Source organism: Stegostoma tigrinum, chromosome 9, assembly GCF_030684315.1.
Source record: "Stegostoma tigrinum isolate sSteTig4 chromosome 9, sSteTig4.hap1, whole genome shotgun sequence".
NCBI lineage: Eukaryota > Metazoa > Chordata > Chondrichthyes > Orectolobiformes > Stegostomatidae > Stegostoma > Stegostoma tigrinum.
Window position 1 is genome coordinate 31,251,375 of NC_081362.1, and position 24,689 is coordinate 31,276,063.

Here is a 24,689-nt window from a genome sequence, read left to right on the forward strand (position 1 = left end):
TGCTGCTTGGCCTGCTATGTTCATCCAGCTCTACACCTTGTTATCTCAGCAACAAGGAGGAGTTTTTTTATATAGATTAGATTAGATTAGATTAGATTCCCTACAGTGTGGAAACAGGCCCTTTGCCCCAACAAGTCCACACCGCCCCTTGGAGCATCCCGCCCAGACTCATCCCCCTAGAACCCACACACCACTGAACACTACGGGCAATTTAGCATGGCCGATCTACCTAGCCTGCACATCTTTGGATTGTGGGAGGAAACCGGAATGCCCTGAGGAAACCCATGCAGATACAGGGAGAATGTGCAAACTCCACACAGGCGGTTACCAGAGGCTAGAATCGAACCTGGGTCCCTGGTGCTGTGAGGCTGCAGTGCTAACCGCTGAACCACTGTGCCGCCCTGTAGCAAACTGTAAAAATCTGGAATGCTCAGACAATAACATAAAAGCGGACTCCATTGTGGCTTTCAAATTGGAACTGAATGGAAAAAACTTGTACGGCTACAGTGAATGGACAAGTTGTTTTGCAGACAAGGAGCACAGAATGTTTACAGTGCAGCAGTCTATCATTCCATACATGGGGAGATTGGGAGATTTGAGCAATGATTAGTGTGCAGCCTATAACCAAAGGAGGATGAAACAGCTTAATAAATTTAATAATGATAAACAACAAAACATATAAATGTAACTCTATGGGTGCTCGTGACACTTACTTAACCGAGAACCAGAAGTCCTAGGTACAAATTGCACTAGCTCCGGAGGTGTGTTATAACGCGTTTAAACTATTAACTATAATAACTATAAATGTGATCCTTCATTTCAAAACGGATCATATACAGGTACAACTGTTCAAATATACATTGATACATTTTGATTCTTTATATTTTAAGTGAAAATTTTGAAAAGTAACAAAGTACAAAGAATAACCCTGCAGTTGTAGCAAAACCTGAAGCAAAAACAGAATATGTTTTAAACAGACAGGTCAATCAGCATGTATGGAAAGCATAAATAATGTGTAGATCTGCATCACACAATTATGAAGGGTTTTCAGCTAAAATCTTAACGTGTCAGTTCTCTCCACAGTTGCTGAGTCAGCTACTAAGATTTGTTTCGGGAACATCAACATCATGAGATGACTTGAAGTAAGGCTTTACCTTGACAAGAAGCTCCTGCAGAAATATAGTAATTAAAGTTGCAATCTTATCTCCATCAAGAAGATGGAAGCATCCAGATTCATCAATATAATAGTATACAATTCTGTCCGCATCACCATCAAATGAGCAGCTGCGTTCATTTGTCTTAATATATAATAAGCCTGTAACAATTGAAAATATGGTTGTTAACAACTTTCTCATAATTAGGACAGACAATAGCTGGAAACTACCCTATTCACTTGCAATGCAACTGATAAAGCTTATACAAGTTTCACCTCCATAATCTGGCAGCTGCAGTATTATGGTTTCCCAAAGAAACCGCAGTGCTCTATGGCCTTACGTCCATGATGCTTTTCCTTGCTGTATTGGCATAAACCTTTTAATAAGCTATTTGGGTGAATCTCCAAGAGATTTATATCTTCTACAAGTAGCAGCATTAACTGGTCCATTGAAAATAACTATCTAGTCATGAGGAAATGCCCAGTCTGCATTCACGTAAAACAGTAGGATCACGAGCAATATGAAAACTGCAACATTGACAAAGCGATTGGAATTGTACTGGCAGGTACATCTTTCATATTCTCTAAAGTGACTACTTTTCATCTCATTTTATCACCTGATTTCTCTTTAACCCAATTTCTATCCCTCATGGACTGAAATTGATGTCGGAACCCAAACTTTGATTTCTAAACCAACTCATAATTATCACCCATTTCCATTGTTAATCTTGCAGTTTTAACTTGCTGCTCTTTCACATGAGTTCTCACTACTTCAGGAAGTGAAGTGAGCAGCTTGGTGACTCAGTGGATAGCGCTGCTGCCTCACAGTGCCAGGGACCCAGGTTCGACTCAACCCTTGGGTGACTGTCTGTGTGGAGTATGCACATTCTCCCCATGTTGGTGTGGTTGGGGGGGAATGGGTCTGGGTGGGATGCTGTTGTTGGACTGAAGGGCTTGTTTCCACTCTGCAGGAATTCTGCGATCTATGAATTTTTGAATTCCTCCAAAATAATCTTCTCTCTAAGAGTGTCTTATAACTGATCTATTTTCAGTCCCCGTATCCACCTCTCAAGGATACTTTGTTTGATCCTTTCAAACTTGGTGTGTACTTGACCAGATTCCCTTAGATTTCTGAAATGCTGTGTGTAGGCTTCTGGTACCAGCTCATATGCAGTTAAAATAGATTTTCTCACCTCCTCAGATGGTGATGCAAATACCTCAGAAGCTCTACGTAGCAACTTTGTTTGAATCAACAATATCCACGTGGTCACCAACCATTTCATTTGTTTAGACACCTACTCACAAGAAATGAAAAGCCTTCTACATCCTTCTCACTGAGCTTAGGCAATGATTGGACATGTCTAAATAGATCCCCATCAAGTCCTTAGCTACGATGGTATTGCTGTCCATCACTGTATTCATCATCACTGCTACCTTTCACATCTACCTCCACTCTTTTAAGCAAACTTTTGAATTTTCAGTTCCAACCTCTGAAATTCAAAAGCGCTCTCTTTCTTTCTCCCTTTCCTTTTCACTTTCCTCTGCTTTCAATCATAATTCAAAGTGTTTCATTTCCTTTTTGTGTTCACATTGCTTCATTTGCAACTGAATTTTAGCCATTTCCATTGATTCCAGTGGCATTTCCGGCAATCATAAATACCCAGTTACTACTGTAATTTTTGTAAGGACAAAGGCATCTCCGAACTCCAGCTTGGCTGCCAATTCCAAAAGCTGTGCCTTGCTCACCATCTGTAAAACTCCTAAAGTGACTTCTTCCACCCCCAGGAAACGTTTAGTGACTAAAAGAGCCATACTACAAAAGGCACACCCTATTTAAACCAACCAAATTCAAAAGCCGAAAACAGAACACCAACACTCAACTGCCTTTGACTCCAATAATCCTAAACTCAACCTAGAATTAGAGATTTTGATGCTGACAATAGACCCCAGTTTGTTATGGTCCAGACCAAACTACTTCAAAATATATCAAGAAGGTAGCCTAGACCCTAGCTTTTTCTTATTTTAAAGGTAATTATAGGGCATTGTATTCCAGATGGAATTTGATTGGTCAAAATACCAGGCTTGAAACAAAACATACTTTATCCATATACCAGGATTAAAATACAGAAAATAGAAACAAGAGAATTGGCTTAACTGTAACTCCACCAAAGTGCTTAACAGAATAATATATATATTAACTACTACTAAATAGCTGTTCTAATATAGTAAAATCCCATAAAACACTCTTGGCAAAGGTAAACTGAGTACAATAGATAGTCTCACATGCAGTTCTAACAGCAGGAAGAGAATCCCAGCTTTAAGTGTAACAGAGAGAGGAATAAGAGGTTCCTTATCCAGCCACAAGATCCCAGCAACTGGTACTGAAGGCTAAAACTAAAAAAAAATCCTAGTTTTGTGGGAACTTGACCCCATCAATTCAGACTGCTTCTATTGTTCCAATTTTTAAAAAATCCCAAGCTGTTTACCGGCTTTGGAACAGATTGTGTGGCGCCTCTGCTCAACCCTTCTTCATAAAAAGAAAACAGGGCAAAATACACTTCTTAAAATATTGTCACAGGAATAACGTGTTCCGTTTTGGCCATCTTATTTAAGGAAGGATGTTAAAGCCCTGGACAGAATTCAAAGCAGATTTACAAGAATAATACTAGGAATGAAGGGCTTTAGATATAAGGAAAGATTAGAGAGATTGGCCATATTCTACCTGAAGCAGAGAAGATCAAGAGGTGACTTTAATGAAGCGTTCAAAATTGTAAACAATTTTGACTCGGTAAAGAACAATATTGGACGGCATGGCGACTCAGTGGTTAGCACTGCTGCCTCACAGCACCGCTGCCTCGCAGCACCAAGGTCCCAGGGTTGATTCCACCCTCAGACAGCTGTTTGTGTGGAGTTTGCATATTCTGCCTGCATCTGCATGGGTTTCCTCCGGGTGCTCCAGTTTCCTCCCACAGTCCAAAGATATGCGGATTAGGCAGATTGCCCATGGGAAATGCTGGGTTACAGGGACACAGTAGGGCACGTGGATCTGGGTGGAATGTACTTCTGAAAGTCAGTGTCAATTCAATGGGCCAAATGGCCTGTTTCCACACTGCTGGGATTCTACAATTCTGTTTCCAGTCGTTGGTAAGAGAGTAACTAGGGTCACAATTGTAAGATTGTCAGTAAATAAGGAGAAATGCATTTTTTTAGAAAGTGGTTAGGATTTAGAATATGCTACGTGGGGCAGTGGGGCAGGTTCCATAGGTTTCAAAAGAGAGCTGGTCAAATTTTTAATGTGCTGAAGGTAGGGGGCTATGGAGATAAGGCTGGAAAGCTGGTAGTTCTTTTGGGAGCTGGTACAGACATGATGGGTCAAATGGCCTCCTGCTGTACTGTAAAATTCTATGATTCTATACGTTACTTTACATGGCTCACAGATAGTGATGCAGGAATTATTTTAGGAACTCAATAAAGACAGATTATTGAGGAAGTACAGTGTATTTTCATCAGGAAGACACTGGGGGTGGAAAACCAAAGTTATGAGGAAAGACTGAAGATATTGGCTCAGAAAAGGCTGAAGGGATAATTATTTAGACTTCCTAAAATTATCCAGGGTTTTCGTAGTGTGAATGGGGCAGTTTACTTCATCTGATTTGGGTGCTATTGATTTCGGTCACCTTAAATCACAAATTTGGAGAAGAATTTGAATTTGTTTCAACCTAGCAGAAATTCTTAAAAGAATCCATTGTCATTTGAAATAACTGAGGCAAAGAGAGTTGCACATTTTCAAGAGAAATGTCAATAGATGTTTGAACCAAAGAAGCATAGGGCCTTGTCTAGACAAGACATAAAAGCATAATGAGTCAAATGGCCTCCACTTGAAATTTGTATTCGATCATTCTATTTCACAAATCCTTCAATTCCATCACTTGCCATGAGGTAGCTTCTGTTGAACCTTTACAAAATCTGCTCCGCAGAGGTAGTTGAGTTTGCCATTCGCACCATTATTGTGGACCTTCAGCTGCAGCTTGTTCTCAAGGTACGGCTCCAATTCCTGGAGCTTTAGTGCACCAATACCATTTGCTCCATCCACGTTCAATTGTCGTAATTCTTCTGGATGATAAGGAGTCTGTGGATTGAAAGAATACTGAATCATACCAATAGAATATGTCTCATGTAGATGACTCACACTCACTTAATCAAAAAGATACATATATCCTTAATCATCAATCATCTCAAAATTAATAACATTATCGGCTAAAAATGCTTCAAATGTTTAAATGTAAGCTATATTGATTTTGCAGCTTGGACAGTGTGCGAAATGAAATCACATCGGCAATTCACATCTGATTACTGAGAACGAAACATACCCTGACTTTTGCCAACACTTGAAAACCATGACCAATGATCAACATTCATACCTTATTATAAATAATGTGGCCATTCTCAAAAAAGTCAGTGTATGTCCTGGGCAGTTTCAGTTTATTGGATGATGGAGTAAGTACAGAGCAAGACTGGCAAGCATTGCAAGCCTTACAGTGAAAAATGAATGAGTCTAGTGAAGGGATGAAGAGCTGGGTGGATCAGAATGGGCCAATTACGTTAGAAAATGTCAACCACAAAGAAAGATATTCAAAACATGACATGGTTTGAAAGCAGATAAACACGTGGGTGATCAGTACCTTGCTTTTATTCTTTAAACTGGAAGATAGAAAATTTTAAAAATTTATTTGGGTAATGTATTGCAATAAGTGAAATACTCAGAAGAGTATTAGTATACACTAGGTCCACAGGAATTAATCATCAATAGCTCAAACAGCTTGGCAAAAAAATGAATTTCTTAAAACAAAATTCTAACTGGATTTTAAAAGAAAAAATAATTCTTTATAAAATATAGATGGACAGTCATTAAATGCAACTTGCAGGTCATCTAGCTCAAACTCCGGATTTCTAAGGAATAAGAGGAAAATTAAGAGTTTCCTGGATTGTGTATTCCAGGCTGTGGCCACCCTTCAAGCTGAGAAAATTCTGAATAGTAGATGGGTAGCCAACTGGAAAAGTTGAAAAAGACAGGAAGTGCAACAGATTTCAAGGTGTACTAGTCTGAAACATGTAAATGACTTGGATGAAAAATGTAGATGGGTGGGTTAGTAAGTTTGCAGGCAATACAAAGATCGGTGGAGTTGTGGATAGTGTGGAAGATTGTCAAAGGAGACAGTGGGATATAAATCAATTACAGAAATGGGTGGAAAAATGTCAGATGGAGTTTAATCTGGGCTAGTGTGAGGTTCTGCACTTTGGGAGATCAAATGTTAAGGAAAAGTATACAGTTAATAGCAGGACCCTGAACAGCAGTGATGTATGCAAGGATCTTCGGAATCAAGTCTAAAACTCCCTGAAAGTAGACAGGGTTGTGAAGAAGACATATGACTTGCTTGCTTTCATCGGTCAGGAAATTGAAGACAACAGTCATGATGTCATGTGGCAGCTTTATAAGACTTTGGTTAGGTCACAATTCAAGTATTGTGTTCAATTCTCGCTGCCACATTACAAGAAGCATGTGGAGGCTTTGGAGAGAGTGCAGAAGAGGTTTACCAGGATGCTGCCTGATAAGAGGGTACAAATTGGTGGCTGTACACAGGACAGGTGTATCCACTTGTCAATATGCTAGACCTCAAGAATGTAGACTTAAGATTGAGAACTCCCACTGGAAAGATGAAGCAGATTCTGAATCATCTCTTCTCCTTCCTGGTCTAACATGAGCCAACCCTTTGTCTGCCTAACTGTCTTTTTTTTCTCTCTCTGGGTTCGAACTCCACCTGTCCACTCATTCCTTTCTCCCAAACCCGTGTCATCTGCATAAATACCAACTTTTTCCAGCTATCAGCTCTGAAGAAATCACTGGATTCGAAGCATTAACTCTGCTTTCTCTCCACAAATACAGCCAGGTCTGCTGAATTTCTCCTGCAATTTCTATTCTTGTTTTCAGAACAGGTAATACCACTTTCTCTTGGGCAATTTAGTTACATACTAGTGCAAGCACATGGATCTTTAAGTATACCTTTAATGCTGCAACTCTACAGTGCACAATTATATATTTAGTTGCCTATATTTTGGAGATTCTGCTTAGACAGTATCCATGAATCCAATAATAAAGTTGAAACTAACAGAATTTCATGTGTGTTTCCAGCTCTTTGACTTTGGAACAGGGTTTCTGCAGTCAGTAGGCAGTAGTTTTCATTGCATTGAGAAAAACTTCCACAAATCCTAAGATTTGTCAGAATTTTTAAAAAAAATTCTGAATGCAATTTCTTATTAGTGATGATCATTGTCTAGCACTAATGTAGTCTACATGTTAATGAGCACTTATCAGCCTCTGCCTGAACATCAAATACAGACGGCTTCAGTATCCAAAAATTTGCAAATGGTACTGAACACTGCAGTCTTCAGTGGACATTCCCATTTCCAATTTTATGATGGAGGTAAGTCATTGATGAAGCAACTGTACAGTCAAAAATACAAGAATACTACAGAGTGTTCTCTGTATCACAGCACAGGGTATCACAGCTACAGAAGCTTCCATTGTCGAGGAAGATCTGCCTACTGAGTCAGTATGGGTGGAAATTAGGAACAGCAAGGGAGTAGTCACCTCGTTAGGGGTTTACTACAGGCCCCCCAATAGCAGCAGGGAGATTGTAGAAAGCATAGGTCGACAGATTTTGGAAAAGTGTGGACGCAGTAGGGTTGTTGTAATGGGTGACTTTAACTTTCCTAATATTGATTGGAACCTCCTTCGAGCAGAAGATTTGAATGGAGCTGTTTTTGTAAGGTGTGTTCAGGAGGGTTTCCTAACGCAGTACGTTGACAGGCCGACGAGGGGAGAGGCCATTCTAGACTTGGTGCTCGGAAACGAGCCGGGGCAGGTATCAGATCTTGTGGTGGGAGAGCATTTTGGTGATAGTGACCATAACACTCTCTCATTCTACATAGCTATGGAGAAGGAGAGGATTAGGCAGAATGGGAGGATATTTAATTGGGGAAGAGGAAACTATGATGCGATTAGACACGAGTTAGGAAGCATGGACTGGGAGCAGTTGTTCCATGGTAAGGGAACTATAGACATGTGGAGATGGTTTAAGGAACAGTTGTTGGGAGTGATGAGTAAATATGTCCCTCTGAGACAGGCAAGACGGGGTAAGATAAAGGAACCTTGGATGACGAGAGCGGTGGAGCTTCTAGTGAAAAGGAAGAAGGTAGCTTACATAAGGTGGAGGAAGCTAGGGTCAAGTTCAGCTAGAGAGGATTACATGCAGGCAAGGAAGGAGCTCAAAAATGGTCTGAGGAGAGCCAGGAGGGGGCACGAGAAAGGCTTGGCAGAAGGAATCCGGGAAAACACAAAGGCATTTTACACTTACGTGAGGAATAAGAGAATGGTCAAAGAAAGAGTAGGGCCGATCAGGGATAGCATAGGGAACTTGTGTGTGGAGCCTGAGGAGGTAGGGGAAGCCCTAAATGAGTTTTTTGCTTCTGTCTTTACGAAAGAAACGACCTGTGTAGTGAATGAAACCTTTGAAGAGCAGGTGTGCATGCTGGAATGGATAGAGATAGAGGAAGCTGATGTACTGAAAATTTTGTCAAACATTAAGATTGACAAGTCGCCAGGCCCGGATCAGATTTGTCCTCGGCTGCTTTGGGAAGCGAGAAATGCAATTGCTTCGCCACTTGCGAAGATCTTTGCATCCTCGCTCTCCACTGGAGTCGTACCTGAGGACTGGAGAGAGGCAAATGTAATTCCTCTCTTCAAGAAAGGAAATAGGGAAATCCCCGGCAATTATAGACCGGTAAGTCTCACGTCTGTCGTCTGCAAGGTGTTAGAAAGGATTCTGAGGGATAAGATTTATGACCATCTGGAAGAGCATGGCTTGATCAAATACAGTCAACACGGCTTTGTGAGGGGTAGGTCATGCCTTACAAACCTTATCGAGTTTTTTGAGGATGTGACTAGTAAGGTTGATGAGGGTCAAGCTGTGGATGTGGTGTATATGGACTTCAGTAAGGCATTTGATAAGGTTCCCCATGGAAGGCTCATTCAGAAGGTCAGGAGGAATGGGATACAGGGGAACTTAGCTGCTTGGATACAGAATTGGCTGGCCAACAGAAGACAGCGAGTGGTAGTAGAAGGAAAATATTCTGCCTGGAAGTCAGTGGTGAGTGGGGTTCCACAGGGCTCTGTCCTTGGGCCTCTACTGTTTGTAATTTTTATTAATGACTTGGACGAGGGAATTGAAGGATGGGTCAGCAAGTTTGCAGACGACACAAAGGTCGGAGGTGTCGTTGACAGTGTAGAGGGCTGTTGTAGGCTGCAGCGGGACATTGACAGGATGCAGAGATGGGCTGAGAGGTGGCAGATGGAGTTCAACCTGGATAAATGCGAGGTGATGCATTTTGGAAGGTCGAATTTGAAAACTGAGTACAGGATTAAGGATAGGATTCTTGGCAGCGTGGAGGAACAGAGGGATCTTGGTGTGCAGATACATAGATCCCTTAAAATGGCCACCCAAGTGGACAGGGTTGTTAAGAAAGCATATGGTGTTTTGGCTTTCATTAACAGGGGGATTGAGTTTAAGAGTCGTGAGATCTTGTTGCAGCTCTATAAAACTTTGGTTAGACCGCACTTGGAATACTGCGTCCAGTTCTGGGCGCCCTATTATAGGAAAGATGTGGATGCTTTGGAGAGGGTTCAGAGGAGGTTTACCAGGATGCTGCCTGGACTGGAGGGCTTATCTTATGAAGAGAGGTTGACTGAGCTCGGTCTCTTTTCATTGGAGAAAAGGAGGAGGAGAGGGGACCTAATTGAGGTATACAAGATAATGAGAGGCATAGATAGAGTCGATAGCCAGAGACTATTTCCCAGGGCAGAAATGGCTAGCACGAGGGGTCATAGTTTTAAGCTGGTTGGTGGAAAGTATAGAGGGGATGTCAGAGGCAGGTTCTTTACGCAGAGAGTTGTGAGAGCATGGAATGCGTTGCCAGCAGCAGTTGTGGAAGCAAGGTCATTGGGGTCATTTAAGAGACTGCTGGACATGCATATGGTCACAGAAATTTGAGGGTGCATCCATGAGGATCAATGGTCGGCACAACATTGTGGGCTGAAGGGCCTGTTCTGTGCTGTACTGTTCTATGTTCTATGTTCTATGTTCTATGTTCTATGTACTCAGGCTGAGATGATTGGTTTCCAACAAAAATAACCATCTTCATTAGTTATGGGTTTGACTCCCAACTCATGGAGAATATTTCTTGATTTTTATAAACTTCAATTTTGTTGGGGTCCATTGATGCTATTCTCAGTCAAATGCTCCCTTGACATTAAAGGTAATCATGTCCACATCATCTGGCAAGCTATTTGATAACACATTTGCATAAGCCTTATGTGAGATGATACCCAGCCATGTTGACTGATTAAATCAGCTAGTGTAATATGAAATGTTGATAGTTTGCAACATATTCTTGAGCCTGAGGGGGCTTAACAGGGTAGATTTGAAGACAATATTTCCCCTTGAGGAAGAATCTTGAACTGGGTTTTCTTTCGGGGGGAGGTGCGGGGGGCTGCAGCTGAGTTTCGAAAGAAGAGTCATTGAGTCATACAGGATGGAAACCAGCCCTTTGGTCCAACCAGTCCATGCCGAACATAATCCCAAACATAGTCCCACTTGCCTGCTCCTAGTCCATATCCTACCAAACCTTTCCTATTTGTGCATTAATCCAAATGTCTCCTATTTAAGATGAAGATGAGGATGAACTCTTTTCAGAGAGGGCAATTAATTTTAATTTTCTATATTCAATGAGTGGAAGAGGGCTGATTGAATATTTTCAATGACAAGTCAAATACATTTTCCATCTCCAATGGAAGTAAGAATTATGTGAGGCAGGCAGGTAAGTGGAGTTAAGCCACAATCAAATCAACAGAGATCTCGTTCAATTGTCTACTCCTGTTCTTGATTGTCATGCTCTGACATCAGGTCCAAATCATTACTGGATAGGCAAGGTCTTCATTCACAGTCATACAGTCATACAGCACAGAAACAGACCCTTCAGTCCAACAGGACCATGACGAACCAATCCTAAACTAAATTAATCCCACCTGCCTGCTCTTCACCCATGTCCCTCCAAATCTTTCCTACTCATGTACTTATCCAAATGCCTTTTAAACATTGTAACTGCACCCACTTCCACCACTTCCTCAGGAAGTTCATTCCACACGTGAACTACCTATTGTGTTAAAAAAAAGTCCCTAATGTCTTTTTTAAATCTCTCACCTCACCTTAAAATTATGTCCCCAGTCTTGAAATCCCCCCATTCTAGGGAAAAAAATAACTACCATTAACACTTTCCATATCCTTCATTATTTTATAAATTCCTATAAAGTCACCTCTCAACCTCCTACACTCCAGTGAAAGAAGTCCCAGACTATCCAGCCTTTCTTTATAACTCAAACCTTCCACATGCAGCAACATCCTTGTAAGTCTCTTCTAAGCCCTCTTCAGCTTAATAATATCCTCCTACAAATGTCCCATACAATGCCAATATTATGGCAGCGTCAGCTGAAATCAAGGATCATCCAGCCTGTTGAATAAAGTTTAGCATTTATGGGAGATGTCCTACAGTAACACTTCTAACTTCAACACCTTTTGTAAAGAGTCAACCTTCTATATTGATAATAAAAGTACCTGCTTAGTCATTGCAAGAAAGGCCTGAGAAAGTTTCTGGTAATATCCTTCCACTGTTGCAGTCCCATAATGCTCCATGGTATTCCAACAGCAAACCATATAATGCAGCTGTGGGGTGCTTACAAGGCCATAATCTACAATCAAGAGAATCATATAACCCATTATTAATTGCTTAATAATATGACCTGTTATAGACTGGGCCAGACCAGAACTACCCCACAAAATATATTATGAAGATAGACTAGACCCTAACTTTTATATATTAATTTTAAAAGGCAAGTGTAAAGCACTGTGTTCCAGACATGATTCTATCATTCCATCGCCAAGCTTTTATCAAAATGTACTTTGTTTTTACAACACAGTTAAAACACAACAAAAGGAGGAATTGGCATAACTTTACACTATGGAAATACTTAACAAGATAATGTATTATTTAAGCACTAATCATCGACTGTTCCAATATTGGCAACATCCCATAAACATCACCTTTGGCAAAAATGCAATTCAGTAAAACAGTTACACTGTCATTACTTTCAAGTGCTGCCTCTGCAGTCCAGAAGAAACAATCTGCCCCTATCGATTTTTAAGAGGAAGCCTCGTTTTTAAGACTTCACTCTCACAACAGAGAACTTAGGCATTCAGCTCCACAAGCCAGCAACTAACTGAAAGCAGAAATAAAAATCTTCCTGGGTCTATGACAGCGCTGACGCTGCCTACGCATGATTCTTTTGCTGAAAGGAAAACACTCAGGGAGAACTCAAAACTGTTCGCTGACTGCATGTCTGAAGGAGATAGTTCAGCACCACAACGACAACACGCTTCTACAAGAGAAACAACATAGAACACCTCTCTTAAAAAGGTCAGTATCATCACAATCCATTTGATTTCACCTTTGTCATATCCTGCCAGATTCAAGAGCAAACATGTGAGGTCTATATTCTGTGCAATTAAGATCCAAACTGCCTGCTGGAAAGGAATTTAAGACATGTTAATATTAGCATTCAAAAAGAATAGCACGATTGAATATTTTATGCTGAATGGTTGAGAGACCGTCATCAAATTCTGAAAGTCGAGATTTCTCATTTTGAATTATGACAGCAAACACCTTGGGTGACATTATATCAGCCAATGGCCAGGACAAGTTATCTCATGCACTCATATGCTTTTCAGCTTATTATCTGAGTGAGAGAGATATTGCATGAACAGTACACAAATCAAGATTCAGATGAACAGTTCTCACCACTCACAAGACAACCTGGGTTCAAAGATTCTGACACCATATTTAAAAGCCAGCTGGACATTGTTTCACTTGCTATAAGCCAGAAACTGCACTGGTAACTGTGATAGTTAGCACCAGAAGCTCAGGAAAGCATACCAAGAATTCAAAGCAGGCTCTAAGTTTATTGATGCTGCCTTGCAGATACTCCTGGACACGTGACCAACTGAAATTCACCCTCCTCCCAGGGACGATATGAAGTGTCAATCAATCAGAATTGCTGTCCTGAGAGCTGAGCACGTTGTGGGTCACTGCCATTGGCTTACAGAAAAGGGACTACAAGTAGTGCTGCAAAAAAATGAATGATTGCTTTGGGACAGTAGAAGAAGTGCTACCATCCTACCTCTTCTACCTCACACACAGAGTGCATATCCTTGCCACTGCGCAAACAACTCATGAACGGTCATTAAGTGCAATCCTCAGCATCATATGCATGATGCATGTTCGAGGGCCCTGACCAAACTAATTCTCTCAAACCATTAACCATTCCCTGACCATTACATTTCCAACTCATTTACTGGAAACTGCTTGCCACTTTTCATCTCAAACTTGACCTGAATCCACTTCCATCACACAATCTTTCTCTTTGACTTATGGCAAGACACTTGAAGCTCCAGAGGAGACAGTGGTAATACAATGAACTAGTCATCCAGATCAGCAAGGTAATGTTCTTGGGACATGGGTTTGAATCACACAATGGCAGATGATGAAATGTAAGCTCAATAACAGAAAGTCAGGCATAAAGATTTAGCCACAATAGAGGGTGCTGGTAAGAAGCGGCCTAGAAACATTCTGGGAGATGTCAGTTTAGTCACCAAGACTCAGATGGGGATCACATGCATAGGCTTGGCTGCTCATGAACCAGGTTTACCAAATGATTGAGTAGTGCCTCGAGAGAGAGATAAAGTACTTACTTTTTTTAGTTGTAGCCTGTTAAGACAGCAAGGGGGAGAGATCTGAGTTTGGTGACTAGTAGATAAAGTTGTGTAATCACTTCCCTGTTGTCTGGAGTTCATAAGGTTTGAAACAGCAGGAGAACTTGGACCCCATGGAATGCTCTTCCTGCAATATGTGGGAAATCTGGGACACTTCCAGTGTCCATACTGACTACATATGCAGCAGGTGTGTTCAACCTCAACTCCTGATTTGCCATCTGGCGATGGCTGTGAATGGGCTCACTATGGAACATCCATGAGATTAAGAATGTTGTGGATAGCATATTTAGCAAGCTGGTTGCGCCACCGGTAAGGGCTAGACAGAGTCAGATTACCACAAGGAAAACAAGTAAGCACAGGCAGGCATTGAGAGGGAAATGGCCTAAAGGATTCTGCCATTTTAGAAACTGCTGGAAAAACTCAGCAGGTCATGCAGCATCTGTGGAGAGAAAGCAGAGTTAAGGTTTCAGGCCCAGTGACCCTTCCTCAAAACCGATGTAGCTAGGAAAAGATTGGTATTCTCTTGCTCTGGCAGCTATCCACAACTCTTTCTCCAGTACATTAATGACATCATCAGAGTTGCTTTTCTCTCTTGTCCAGAATTGGAAGTTAATCAATTTTGCTTCCAACTTCCATCCTGCTCTCATCTTCCCCTGGTCTATCTCTGCCTCCTCCCTTTCCTTCCTCAACATCTCTGTTTTCATTTCTGGGGATGGGCTGGCCACCAATATCCACTACAAACCCACCGATTCCCACGTTTACTTTGAATATACATCCTCAATCCTGCTTCCTGCAAAGACTCTTGTCCATTCTCCCTCATCCCCCATCTCCATTGCACCTGTTCCAACATGCCAACCTCAATAAGGGGGCCAGATTTTAACTTCCACTATACTGATTGGGACTTGCTAGTGACAGGACCTTGGATGGTGCAGAATTTATTAAGTATGTACAGGATGGTTTTTGAAACAATATGTAACTAGTCCAATCTGGGAGGGGCTATTCCAGACCTGGATTGGGAATGAACCCAGTCAATTGTTTGAAGTTTCTATATGGGATCATTACGGGCACAGTGAATATAATTCTAAGGACATACTTCCCCTTACTCTAGATAAGGGGAAGTATGTCCTTAGGTGAAATTGGGGAAAGTTAACTAGGCAAAATAAGGCAGGAACTGGGGAATGTAGATTGGGGTCATTTTTTTGACAGTAAATCCAAATCTGGTATGTGCGAATCTTTAAAAGGCTAGTTGATTAGAGTGCAGGACCAGCACCTTCCTGTGAAAATGAGTGATAAGGATGGTAAGATTTAGGAACCTTAGATGACAAGCTGAGCGCTTGTCAAAAAGAAAGAGGAGGTATGCACAAGATTTAGGAAACTGAAGATTACAAAGAGCAGGAAGGAGCTCAAACAAGACAAATTAGGATGTCTAACAGGGGCCATGAAACGCCTTTGGTTTACAGATTAAGGGAAATCCCATTATATGTAAACTAAAGGGAAGCTGGGAAAAGGATCGGTCTGCTCAAGGACAAGGAACAGAATTTATGCACGGAGCAAGAGGAAGTGGGTTAGGTCCTTAATGAATTCTTTTTATCTGCATTCAGAAAGGAGAAGGAATACTGGATGGTGAATCTCAGAAAGTTTATGTTGAAATGTTTATGTTGAAATTCTAAGGTACATAAAGATGTATAAAGGAGACAGTTTTCAGTATTTTGAAAACTATTAAAGGTAGACAAGTCCCCGGGACTGACGGGACCTCTAGCAGAATGCTGAGAGAAGCAGAGTGCAAAACTGCTGGGACCTGCATGAAATCTCTGTATCCTCTTTAGTCACAGGAGCAGTCCCAGAGGACTGGAGAATAGCCAATGTTGTTCCTTTGTTTAAGAATAGCAACAGGGATAATCTGGGAAATTATCAGCCAGTGAACCTTAAATCAGTGATAGGGAAAGTGTAGAAGATTCATAGGGATAGGATTTGCTCATATTTGAAAGAAAATGGACTTTTTTGGAAAGGCAGCATAGCTTTTTGCAGACAAGGTCGTCTCTCGCTTGCATTTTTTGGGAAGTAGCAAAGATGATTGAGGGCAGGCCAGTAGATGTTGTCCCTCATGGCAGGCTGATACAAAGGGTGAAATCACATGGGATCTTCAGTGATCTGGTAAAATGGATACAGAACTTTCTTAGTCACACTTGCGGTGGAAGGGCATATTTTGGTTTTTGAGATCTATGATCAGTGGTGTTCAGCAGGGATCAGTGCTGAGACCCCTGTTGTTTGTAACATGCAAATGATTTTGCGAAGGTAGGTTGCCTCTTTAGTAAGTTTGTGGATGACTCAAAGATTGCGGGAGACCAGTATGAGGAGGGCTGCCAGATGGTTCGGCAGGATGTAGATAAGCTGCAAACATTGGACTGAGAAATGGCAGTTTAATCCAGACAAATGTAACGTCATGCATTTTAGAAGATATAATGCAGAAGGTATACAGTTAGTGGGAGAATCTTTAGCAGCATAAAAATACAGCGGGATCTAAGTGTACAGGTCTACAGTTCCCTGATAGTGGCAACACAAGTGGATAAGGTGGTCACGAAGGCATATGGCATGCTTGCTTTCATTAGTCAGGGCACAGAGTATAAAAATTAGCATGTCATGTTGCAGCTGTATGGAACTTCAGTTAGGCCACATTTGGAATTTTGTATACAGTTTGGATTGCCACCTTACCAGAAGGATGTGAAGGCTTTGAAGAGGGTGCAGAAATTGTTTATCAAGATGCTGCATGGTTTAGGGGGTATTAGTTATCAGAGGAGACGGGATGAACTTGGATTTGTTTTCACTTGAATATCGAAGCATGAGGGGCAACCTGATAGAAGTTCTCAAGATAATGAAGAGGCACGGAAAGAATGGTCAGGTTTTACCCCCACAGGGCAGCAGTGTCAATTACGAGGGGGCACGCATTTAAGGTGAAAGGGGGTAAGTAATAAAAACCCACCTTGCATCTCCTTTAAAGAGAGGGTGGTACATGCCTAAAATGCCAGAGGTGGTGGAGAAGGTGGGTACAATAGCAACATTTTTAGATCCATTTTGACAGATACACGATTCGGCAAGAAATAGAGAGATACAGACAGCATTGAGGCAAAAGGTTTGTAGTTTACAAAGGTATCATGTGTAGTCTTGGTGGGCCTGAGGGCCTACACCTATGTATTGGTTTTTCACTCATAACCACCACATCCTCTTATTGTCAAAACCAAACTCCTTTTGGGAAGGAAATCCTTCATCCTTACAAAACTAATCTCTGCCATGCTACTTTCATTTTCGTTCTCAGGTCTGCTGAAAGTGCAGAGCCTTAGTAATAAAGGGACTGTTGATCCCTGACATCTTTCCTCCTGATGCTCCAAGGTATGCTCTGAGGTTAGTCTCACACCTTGGAAGCCCCAAGCATTACAAGTTCCTTTTAATTCTGCATTGTTGCTGTTGTTGAGGACAGCTTCTGGCCATCAAATCATAGTAGCTTGGAGGTTTCTACTCCTGCTTGATTACAATATAGCCTGCTAATCCCCAAATTTTTGCTGCTTGCAAGCTTGACTACACCACAGACAGATCATAAAACTGACCAATTACAAACAATAACTATCTGCCTGCATGCCTTCTGTGCTAGAGTGTTCTCTCAAAGCCACAAGGTGCTTCCCTTGGCTTTCGCGCTGAAGTGGTCCATCACCTGGGCAAACTTTACAGGATAGCCCCAAATGATCACAACCATTTCTTGGACTGAATTTGCAAGATGAACGCAACTGACTGACTCGCAAGATATTGTGCAACTTCCAGGGCTGACTTCGGCCCAGCCAGTGAAGCCCACAACCCAAAACTAAATAACAAATACCAGACCAAAACGGAATTAAACCCTGATCCCTGCTGACTTTGGCCAACATCCCCAGACTGAAAACAGCCCAAGCTCTCCAGTCACTCCAGACTGTGACGATACCCCCTGATTGAATACTGCTGACACTCACACTTTCCCTTTTACAAAAGGTATCACCATAGTTTTCATGCATGCATATGCACTGTCCTTACTATATACATTGCAACCACACGCCAGCTGACAATGACAAAGTACCATGCCACACAGCAAAACATACCCACCTTTCAAACAAGCTTTTCATTTCCTTCTAGCCATATAGTTACACCTTGCCTTCTATGCTAAAGTGCCCTCGCTGCAACAGGTGCCTGTCTTGTGGGATAAAATACCATTCTGATACTTAACCTGGTGTTGGACTGTTAGGCTGAAGTATCTGCTGACAAGGAAAAGCTGCTGTCTGACCCTGTCAGATCAGGAGGCAGAGTTCATCGACAAGGTTTTGGTAGAGGCAGTGAAATCTGTAGACTCATCCCAATCTGGAGACAGAACAGCAAAGTGAACAGGTACACGTTTGATGTAGTCAAGTTCTGAGGCAACCAGTATCTTAGCTGGGCAAGCATTTAACGGGAAGGGAAAATTATGGTGGAAGGATGCAGAGATCCTTCAGTATGAACTCGACAGGCTGGGGGAGTGGGTAAATCAGCGTCAGATGCAGTACAATTTGGATAAATGTGAGGTTATTCTCTTCGGAAGCAAAAACAAGAAGGCACATTACTGCCTGAATGGCTGCAAATTGGGAGAAGGGAGTGAGGAGTGGGACCTGGGCATCCTTGTGCACCAGTTGCTGAAAGTATACAAGCAAGTGCAGCAGGCAGTAAAGAAGACATATGCTATGTTGGCCTTCTTCACGAGAGGTTTCGAGTACAGGAGCAGGGATGTGTTGTTGCAATTATACAGGACCTTGGTGAGGATTCTTTTTTGCTAGACTTCAGACAGATGAGGGGGGATCTCAGAGACTTATAAAATTCCAACAAGACTAGACAGGGTAGATGCAGGAGTATGTTCCGGATGGTGGGTGTGTCCAGAATCAAAGGTCACAGTATGAGGATTCTGGGTGGATGACTTAGTACAGAGATGAGGAGATATTTCTTCACCCAAAGAGTGGTAAGCATATGGAATTCATTCCCACATGAAATAGTTGAAGCCAAAACATTGACTGTATTCAAGAGGCGACTAGATATAACATTTGGGGCAAATGGGATCAAAGGTTATGAGTAGAAAGCAGGATTAGGCTATTGAGTTGGACAATCAGCTACGATTGTGAAGAATGGTGGAGCAGGCCTGAAGGGCAAATGGCCTCCTCCTCCTCCTCCTCCTCCTATCTTCTATGTTCCTGAGTTGTGCAATTACTAACATGCAAATGTGAGTATGTAGGTTTCTTGCCACGTCAGCTAAGGAAGGAGGACTTAATTGCTTGTTTCTGTTGCAGTATGAATTTTATCTCTGACTTCTGCCCAATTAAGTCATCATGGCACTTGGTATTATACCTGCCTCCTTGGTGAATAGAAAATTGTGCTGTCAGCATAAATTACACCTTTTAACGTGTCAATGTTACACATAGCAGATATCCAAGTTACTATCCAGCGCTGACACATCTTCAATAGGATGCTAAATGCAAAGTATAAAATATTCATGTTTTGAAACAAGTAAATACAGATTACAAGATCACTTTCAAAAGATAAAGTTGTGAAGGTAACTTTAGCACATACCTTGGTAAGTTCCATCTAAGGCACTTACTCCATCAATAACAGCTTGGGCAAGATTTAGACTACTAGGCCTGAAAATAAAAGACAGAACACAAAATTACAGGTTCTGAACTTGCACATACAAACAAAATGCTGTGTGCGGTAAATTTTAATCCATTACACCCAGCAGGAAGATATGCTGTGTATAAGTTGGTCATTTAAGGCTTCTGACAACACGCACCATGGTTAGTCAGACAATGCGCCATACTTTAATTGTTCACAGATTAAAGTGTGACAAAGATTAATTTATCACAAGTCCAAACAAGGATTAGATCCTTGTGCCACCCAGAGTCAAGGCAAAAGAAAATTCATGCATGAAGTTACATGGTTAGAGCATGTATGGCACATCATATAATCTTCAGGTTAAGAGATCATCACAGGTGACATTACACTAACTGGTTTAGCGCGGGTGCTTGCTGCTTCAAGGTTCATTTATTGTGGGGTATATATGTGCTCTGTCACTCAGTTTCAGGCACACACACTCAGCCTCAACGACTGGACTTAGATGTTAAAACTTGGAGAATCTGTCACTGTTGAGAAGCCTGTCATGCAGCCCCAACATTGTTACCACACTCTTCATGTTTCTGAGCTCTGCCCATGTTGCCTCACAGCTCGAGTCCTCCGTAGTGCCCTCCTTCAACACAGCTGTGATATTCTCTTTGGCCAGTAATGCAACTCCTCCACCCCTTTTACCTCCCTCTCTATCCCACCTGAAGCATCTATATCCTGGGATATTTAGTCGCCAATCTTGCCCTTCCCTCAACCAAGACTCAGTAATAGCAATAACATCATACTCCCAGGTACTAATCCAAGCCCGAAGTTCATCTACCTTACCTGCTGCACTTCTCACATTAAAACAAATGCACCTCAGACCACCTGTCCCTTTACGTTCATCATCTGCTCTCTGCCTACTCTTTCCCTTAGTCACAGTGACTTCGTTATCTAGTTCCTTACAGGCTTTAGTTACTACCTCCTTACTGTCCACTAAGCTCCTTATTTGGTAGGGGTGACAAATGGTGCTGAACATTATTCATCAGCAAACATTCCCACTTCTGACCTTATGATGGAGGGAAGGTCATCAATGAAGCAGCTGAAAATGGTGGGGCCAAGATACTATCTTGAGGAACTCCTGCGGAGGTGTGCTGCAGCTGAGATCATTGATGTCCAACAATTTTAACCATCTTCCAATGTGCCAGGTATGACTGATACCAGTGGAGATTTTGTCCCTTGACACCCACTGGTCCCAGCTTTGCTCTTTGATGCCACACTCAACCAAATGTGGCCTTGGTATCGAGGGCTATTACTCTCACCTCACCTCTGGAATTTAGCTCTTTTGAACCAAGGCTGTAATGGGTGGCCCTGGCAGAACCCAAACCGGGTGTCACTGAGGAAGTACTGCTTGGTACCACTGTTGATGACTCCTTCCATCACTTTACAGACCTGGGGTAGACGAATACAGCGATAATTGGCCAGGGTGAATTTGTTCTGCTTTGCGTGTAAGGGACATACTGGGCACTTTTTCATATTGTCAGGTAGATGTCACTGCTGTAACTGTATTGAGAGAGCTTGGCTAGAGGAGCAGCAAATTCTGGAGCACGCATCTTCAGTACTACTGCTGGAATGTTGTCAGAATCCACAGCCTTTGCAGTATCTAGTGCCTCCAAACGTTTCTTGATATCACATGCAGTGAATCAAATTGGCTGAAGGCTGGTATCTCTGATGCTGGGGCCTAGTAGAGGAGGCCAAGATAGATCATCCACTTGGCACCTGTCACTAAACACTGCTGTGAGTGCTTCTGCCTTATTGTTTACACTGATGTGTTGGGGTCTTCCATCATTGAGGACGGGGAATATTGTGGTGCCTCCTCCTCTGGTGAGTTGCTTAATTGTCAACGATCATTCATGACTGGATGTGGCAGGACTACAGAACTTAGATCTGATCTGTTGGTTGTAGGATTGCCTAGCTCTATCTACGAATATAAGGAAGAAAGAAAAAGAATGTCTATAAAAAAAAGTGAAATATAAAAGCTTTCATTATTAACAGGAAGGCAGCAAAAGCTCTTGCTAATACAAACAAAAATGTTAGGAGCTCCAGATGAGAGTTAGAAATCATGTTTCCCCCAAGGCACACTATGGCATACTTGAAGCAATGTAACTGTCAAATACATGTTTGGGAAATTCACTTCAAAATGTCACTCTCAAGAAAATGAGCCGAATTAAAGAAGCAGGGCTGAGCATAAAACCCCAACATCAAAGCATGAACTACAGTGCTGATTGAAGACCGGCAAGTACAGAAAATGAGCTTCTATGAACGGAGGCACAGCAAGCAAGAAGGTAAGGTGTCTACATAAGCAGTGTACAGCACATCTTTGGAACGTGAGAGGAAACCGGAGCACCCAGCAGAAACCCATGCAGACACAGGGAGAATGTGCAAACTCTACCAGACAGTTGCCAGAGGGTGGAATCGAACCCAAGTCCCTGGCACTGGGAGGCAGCAGTGCTAATCACTGACCCACCTTGCCGCCCCTAACAACCATGCAGTGTGTTTGCCTTAGAAACTGTTGGCTGATGCTGCAGTTGTGATGTTGACATAGCACAGTGCCACACGTTGACAGTTCCACACCCTTGACAGTTCAATGCTCCCCACTGCCTTCCTCTCCCTCTGCTGGCAACCTATGCACCAAAAAAGCAATGTGAGCCACTCAGAGGCTTGATTTCTGCAAGTTAACGCTGAATTCAGTGAGCAGGGCTAAGAAAGTGATGTGAAGTATACAGAGATAACAGTGTGGAGCTACGGGAACAGAGTTCTGAAGAAGGATCCCCACCTGAAATGCCAATTTTCGTACTCGTCTGATGCTTCCTGACTTGATGTGATCTTCCAGCTCCACACTGTATAGTCTCTGACTCCAACATCTGCAGTTCTTGCCCTCACCAAATGAAGTATACAGAGACTGGCAGCCCCCAAGTCAGTGTACAAGTATTCACAAACATACTATTATGACTCAGTTCTCTGTGTGTGTCTGAGAGAATGTGTCAGACAGTGTGATAGAGAGTGAGAAAATATATGCACATGCATATGCATGTGCATTGAAGGAACACAAAGCTGAGGAAACAGCAAACAAGTATCTGCAGTTTCAAAGGTTGAATGGTAAGCAACAGCACAAAGAATGCTGGTCAGAACAGCAAAGGATAGCAGTTTCCTTACCTAAAGGACACTAGTGAACCAGGTGGGCTTTGCCCAACAATCAGCAATAGTTTCATGATCATCATGAGATGTTTAATTCAAGACTTTCATTGGATTCAAATTTTGCCATCCGCCACGGCTGAATTTGAACCCAGGTCCCCAGAACATTACCTGGTTCTCAAGATTAATAGTTTAGTGGCAACATCACTAGGCCAACACCTCCACAGGAGTAGCTCTTGTCACTTCACAAAAGAAAGTTCTCTTTGATATTGTAGCCAATTGCTACCTGTTGGCCATCATTACTAACAGAGATAAGGACATCAGTATCCTAGAGATCTGTTCGCTCATCAGACAGAGAGATGACTGCTGGCATTCAACCCAAATGTCATCTTGTCTCAAGTGAGGGGCAAGGTCAAGCAGGTAGGACATTTGTGATGATCTCAAATAGTTCAGAAATGGAACCCTCCTTTAGCATCGCATTACATCAGAAACCAACCATCAAGCTAAGGGAGCTAACTAACACCCACACCCACTAGCACAGATAATCTGGTTTCTATTGTGAAGTAATGGGTTAATTATCAAATGATGTGAGAGGTCACGTGATGGATGAACTCTAAGGAGAGAAGCTGGCGTGTAGATAGACTTATAATGTCATAGAGACATACAGCATGGAAACAGACCCTTCAGTCCAACTCATCCCTGCCCACCAGATATCTTAAATAAATCCAGTCCCATTTGCCAACATTTATCTGGTACTCAGTCTGAGGGTTTACACAGTTCACAGAAAGTTGACTGAAAAGCAAGACTCCAGCTGAATGTCTTAAATGCACCTAAATGCTTGCAGATTACAATAACAGAACGACCTGTTGGTGCATTATCATGTAATGCACAAATTAGCGACTGCTATACTGCTATTTAACCATGACTACAGTGTTAAAAAGTACTTCAACAGTCCCAAAGGACACCGGGACATCCTGAGGCTGTGCAAGGATTGTAGAATTGCAAACCTTTACATTCTTTATTCAGATGTGTAGAGAGTAGCTTCAAGCATTATCTTATCCAGTATGTATTTCAAAATTATTGCACCTCTAAATCTGTCTAAGGGAAACATTGCGAGGACTGATTTAAATGACCTCATAACAAATTCAAATTAATATCCATTGTGGGAATGATTTGGGTAGTGGAAAGGTTGGGTTTTGTTAAGCAAAATATCAAGGAAATGCTTACAAAATCAGTTTCTCTGTCTTTTCTGTTCTGAGGGACACCTCGGTTCTGCTGTCTTTAATCTATGATATGAAGATCACTGTGCTTAAAGATAACTTTGAAGTGAGCGTCAGTGGTGTTCATCATGGACAGGTTCACAGCACAGAAAAAATTAATTGACAGAACACAGGCTGCATTAAATATTTTGAGCTAACTTGGGGGTAATTGCAAGTCTGTTGAGATAAACTCACTCCATTTCAACCTTTATCAGCCAACGGTAAATTCAAATGTTCAATAAACAATGAATTTTAAATGCCTCTTTCAAAATGCCCATTATCCAGATCACATTGACCTTCCGTGTAAGGGAAGGATTTAATTTGTAATATATTCAGCATACTGCATTGAACCATCAATCAGATGAAGTGGTTCCTGCATATTTGCAAATTAACTTGGATTGTCATCACTGAAAAGTTGTAGTCTTTGTTTCTTATTCCTTTCAAAGAACAAAGGAAATTACAGCACAGGAAGAGGCCCTTCGGCTCTCCAAGCCTGTGCTGATCAAG

General features: G+C 41.9%; 1 protein-coding gene across 3 annotated transcripts in view; it reads right to left on the reverse strand.

Moving 5' to 3' along the window:
* pgm3 (phosphoglucomutase 3) overlaps positions 1-24,689 on the reverse strand; it is a 65,508-nt gene that overhangs the window by 15,140 nt on the left and 25,679 nt on the right. For all 3 annotated transcript variants that reach the window (XM_048535985.2, XM_048535983.2, XM_048535984.2), the window contains exons 4-7: positions 19,705-19,772; positions 11,881-12,014; positions 5,087-5,282; positions 1,155-1,315 (exon numbers count right to left, since the gene is read on the reverse strand). In XM_048535985.2, the coding sequence (XP_048391942.1) occupies positions 1,155-1,315; positions 5,087-5,282; positions 11,881-12,014; positions 19,705-19,772 (559 nt within the window). The remainder of the gene's footprint in view (positions 1-1,154; positions 1,316-5,086; positions 5,283-11,880; positions 12,015-19,704; positions 19,773-24,689) is intronic.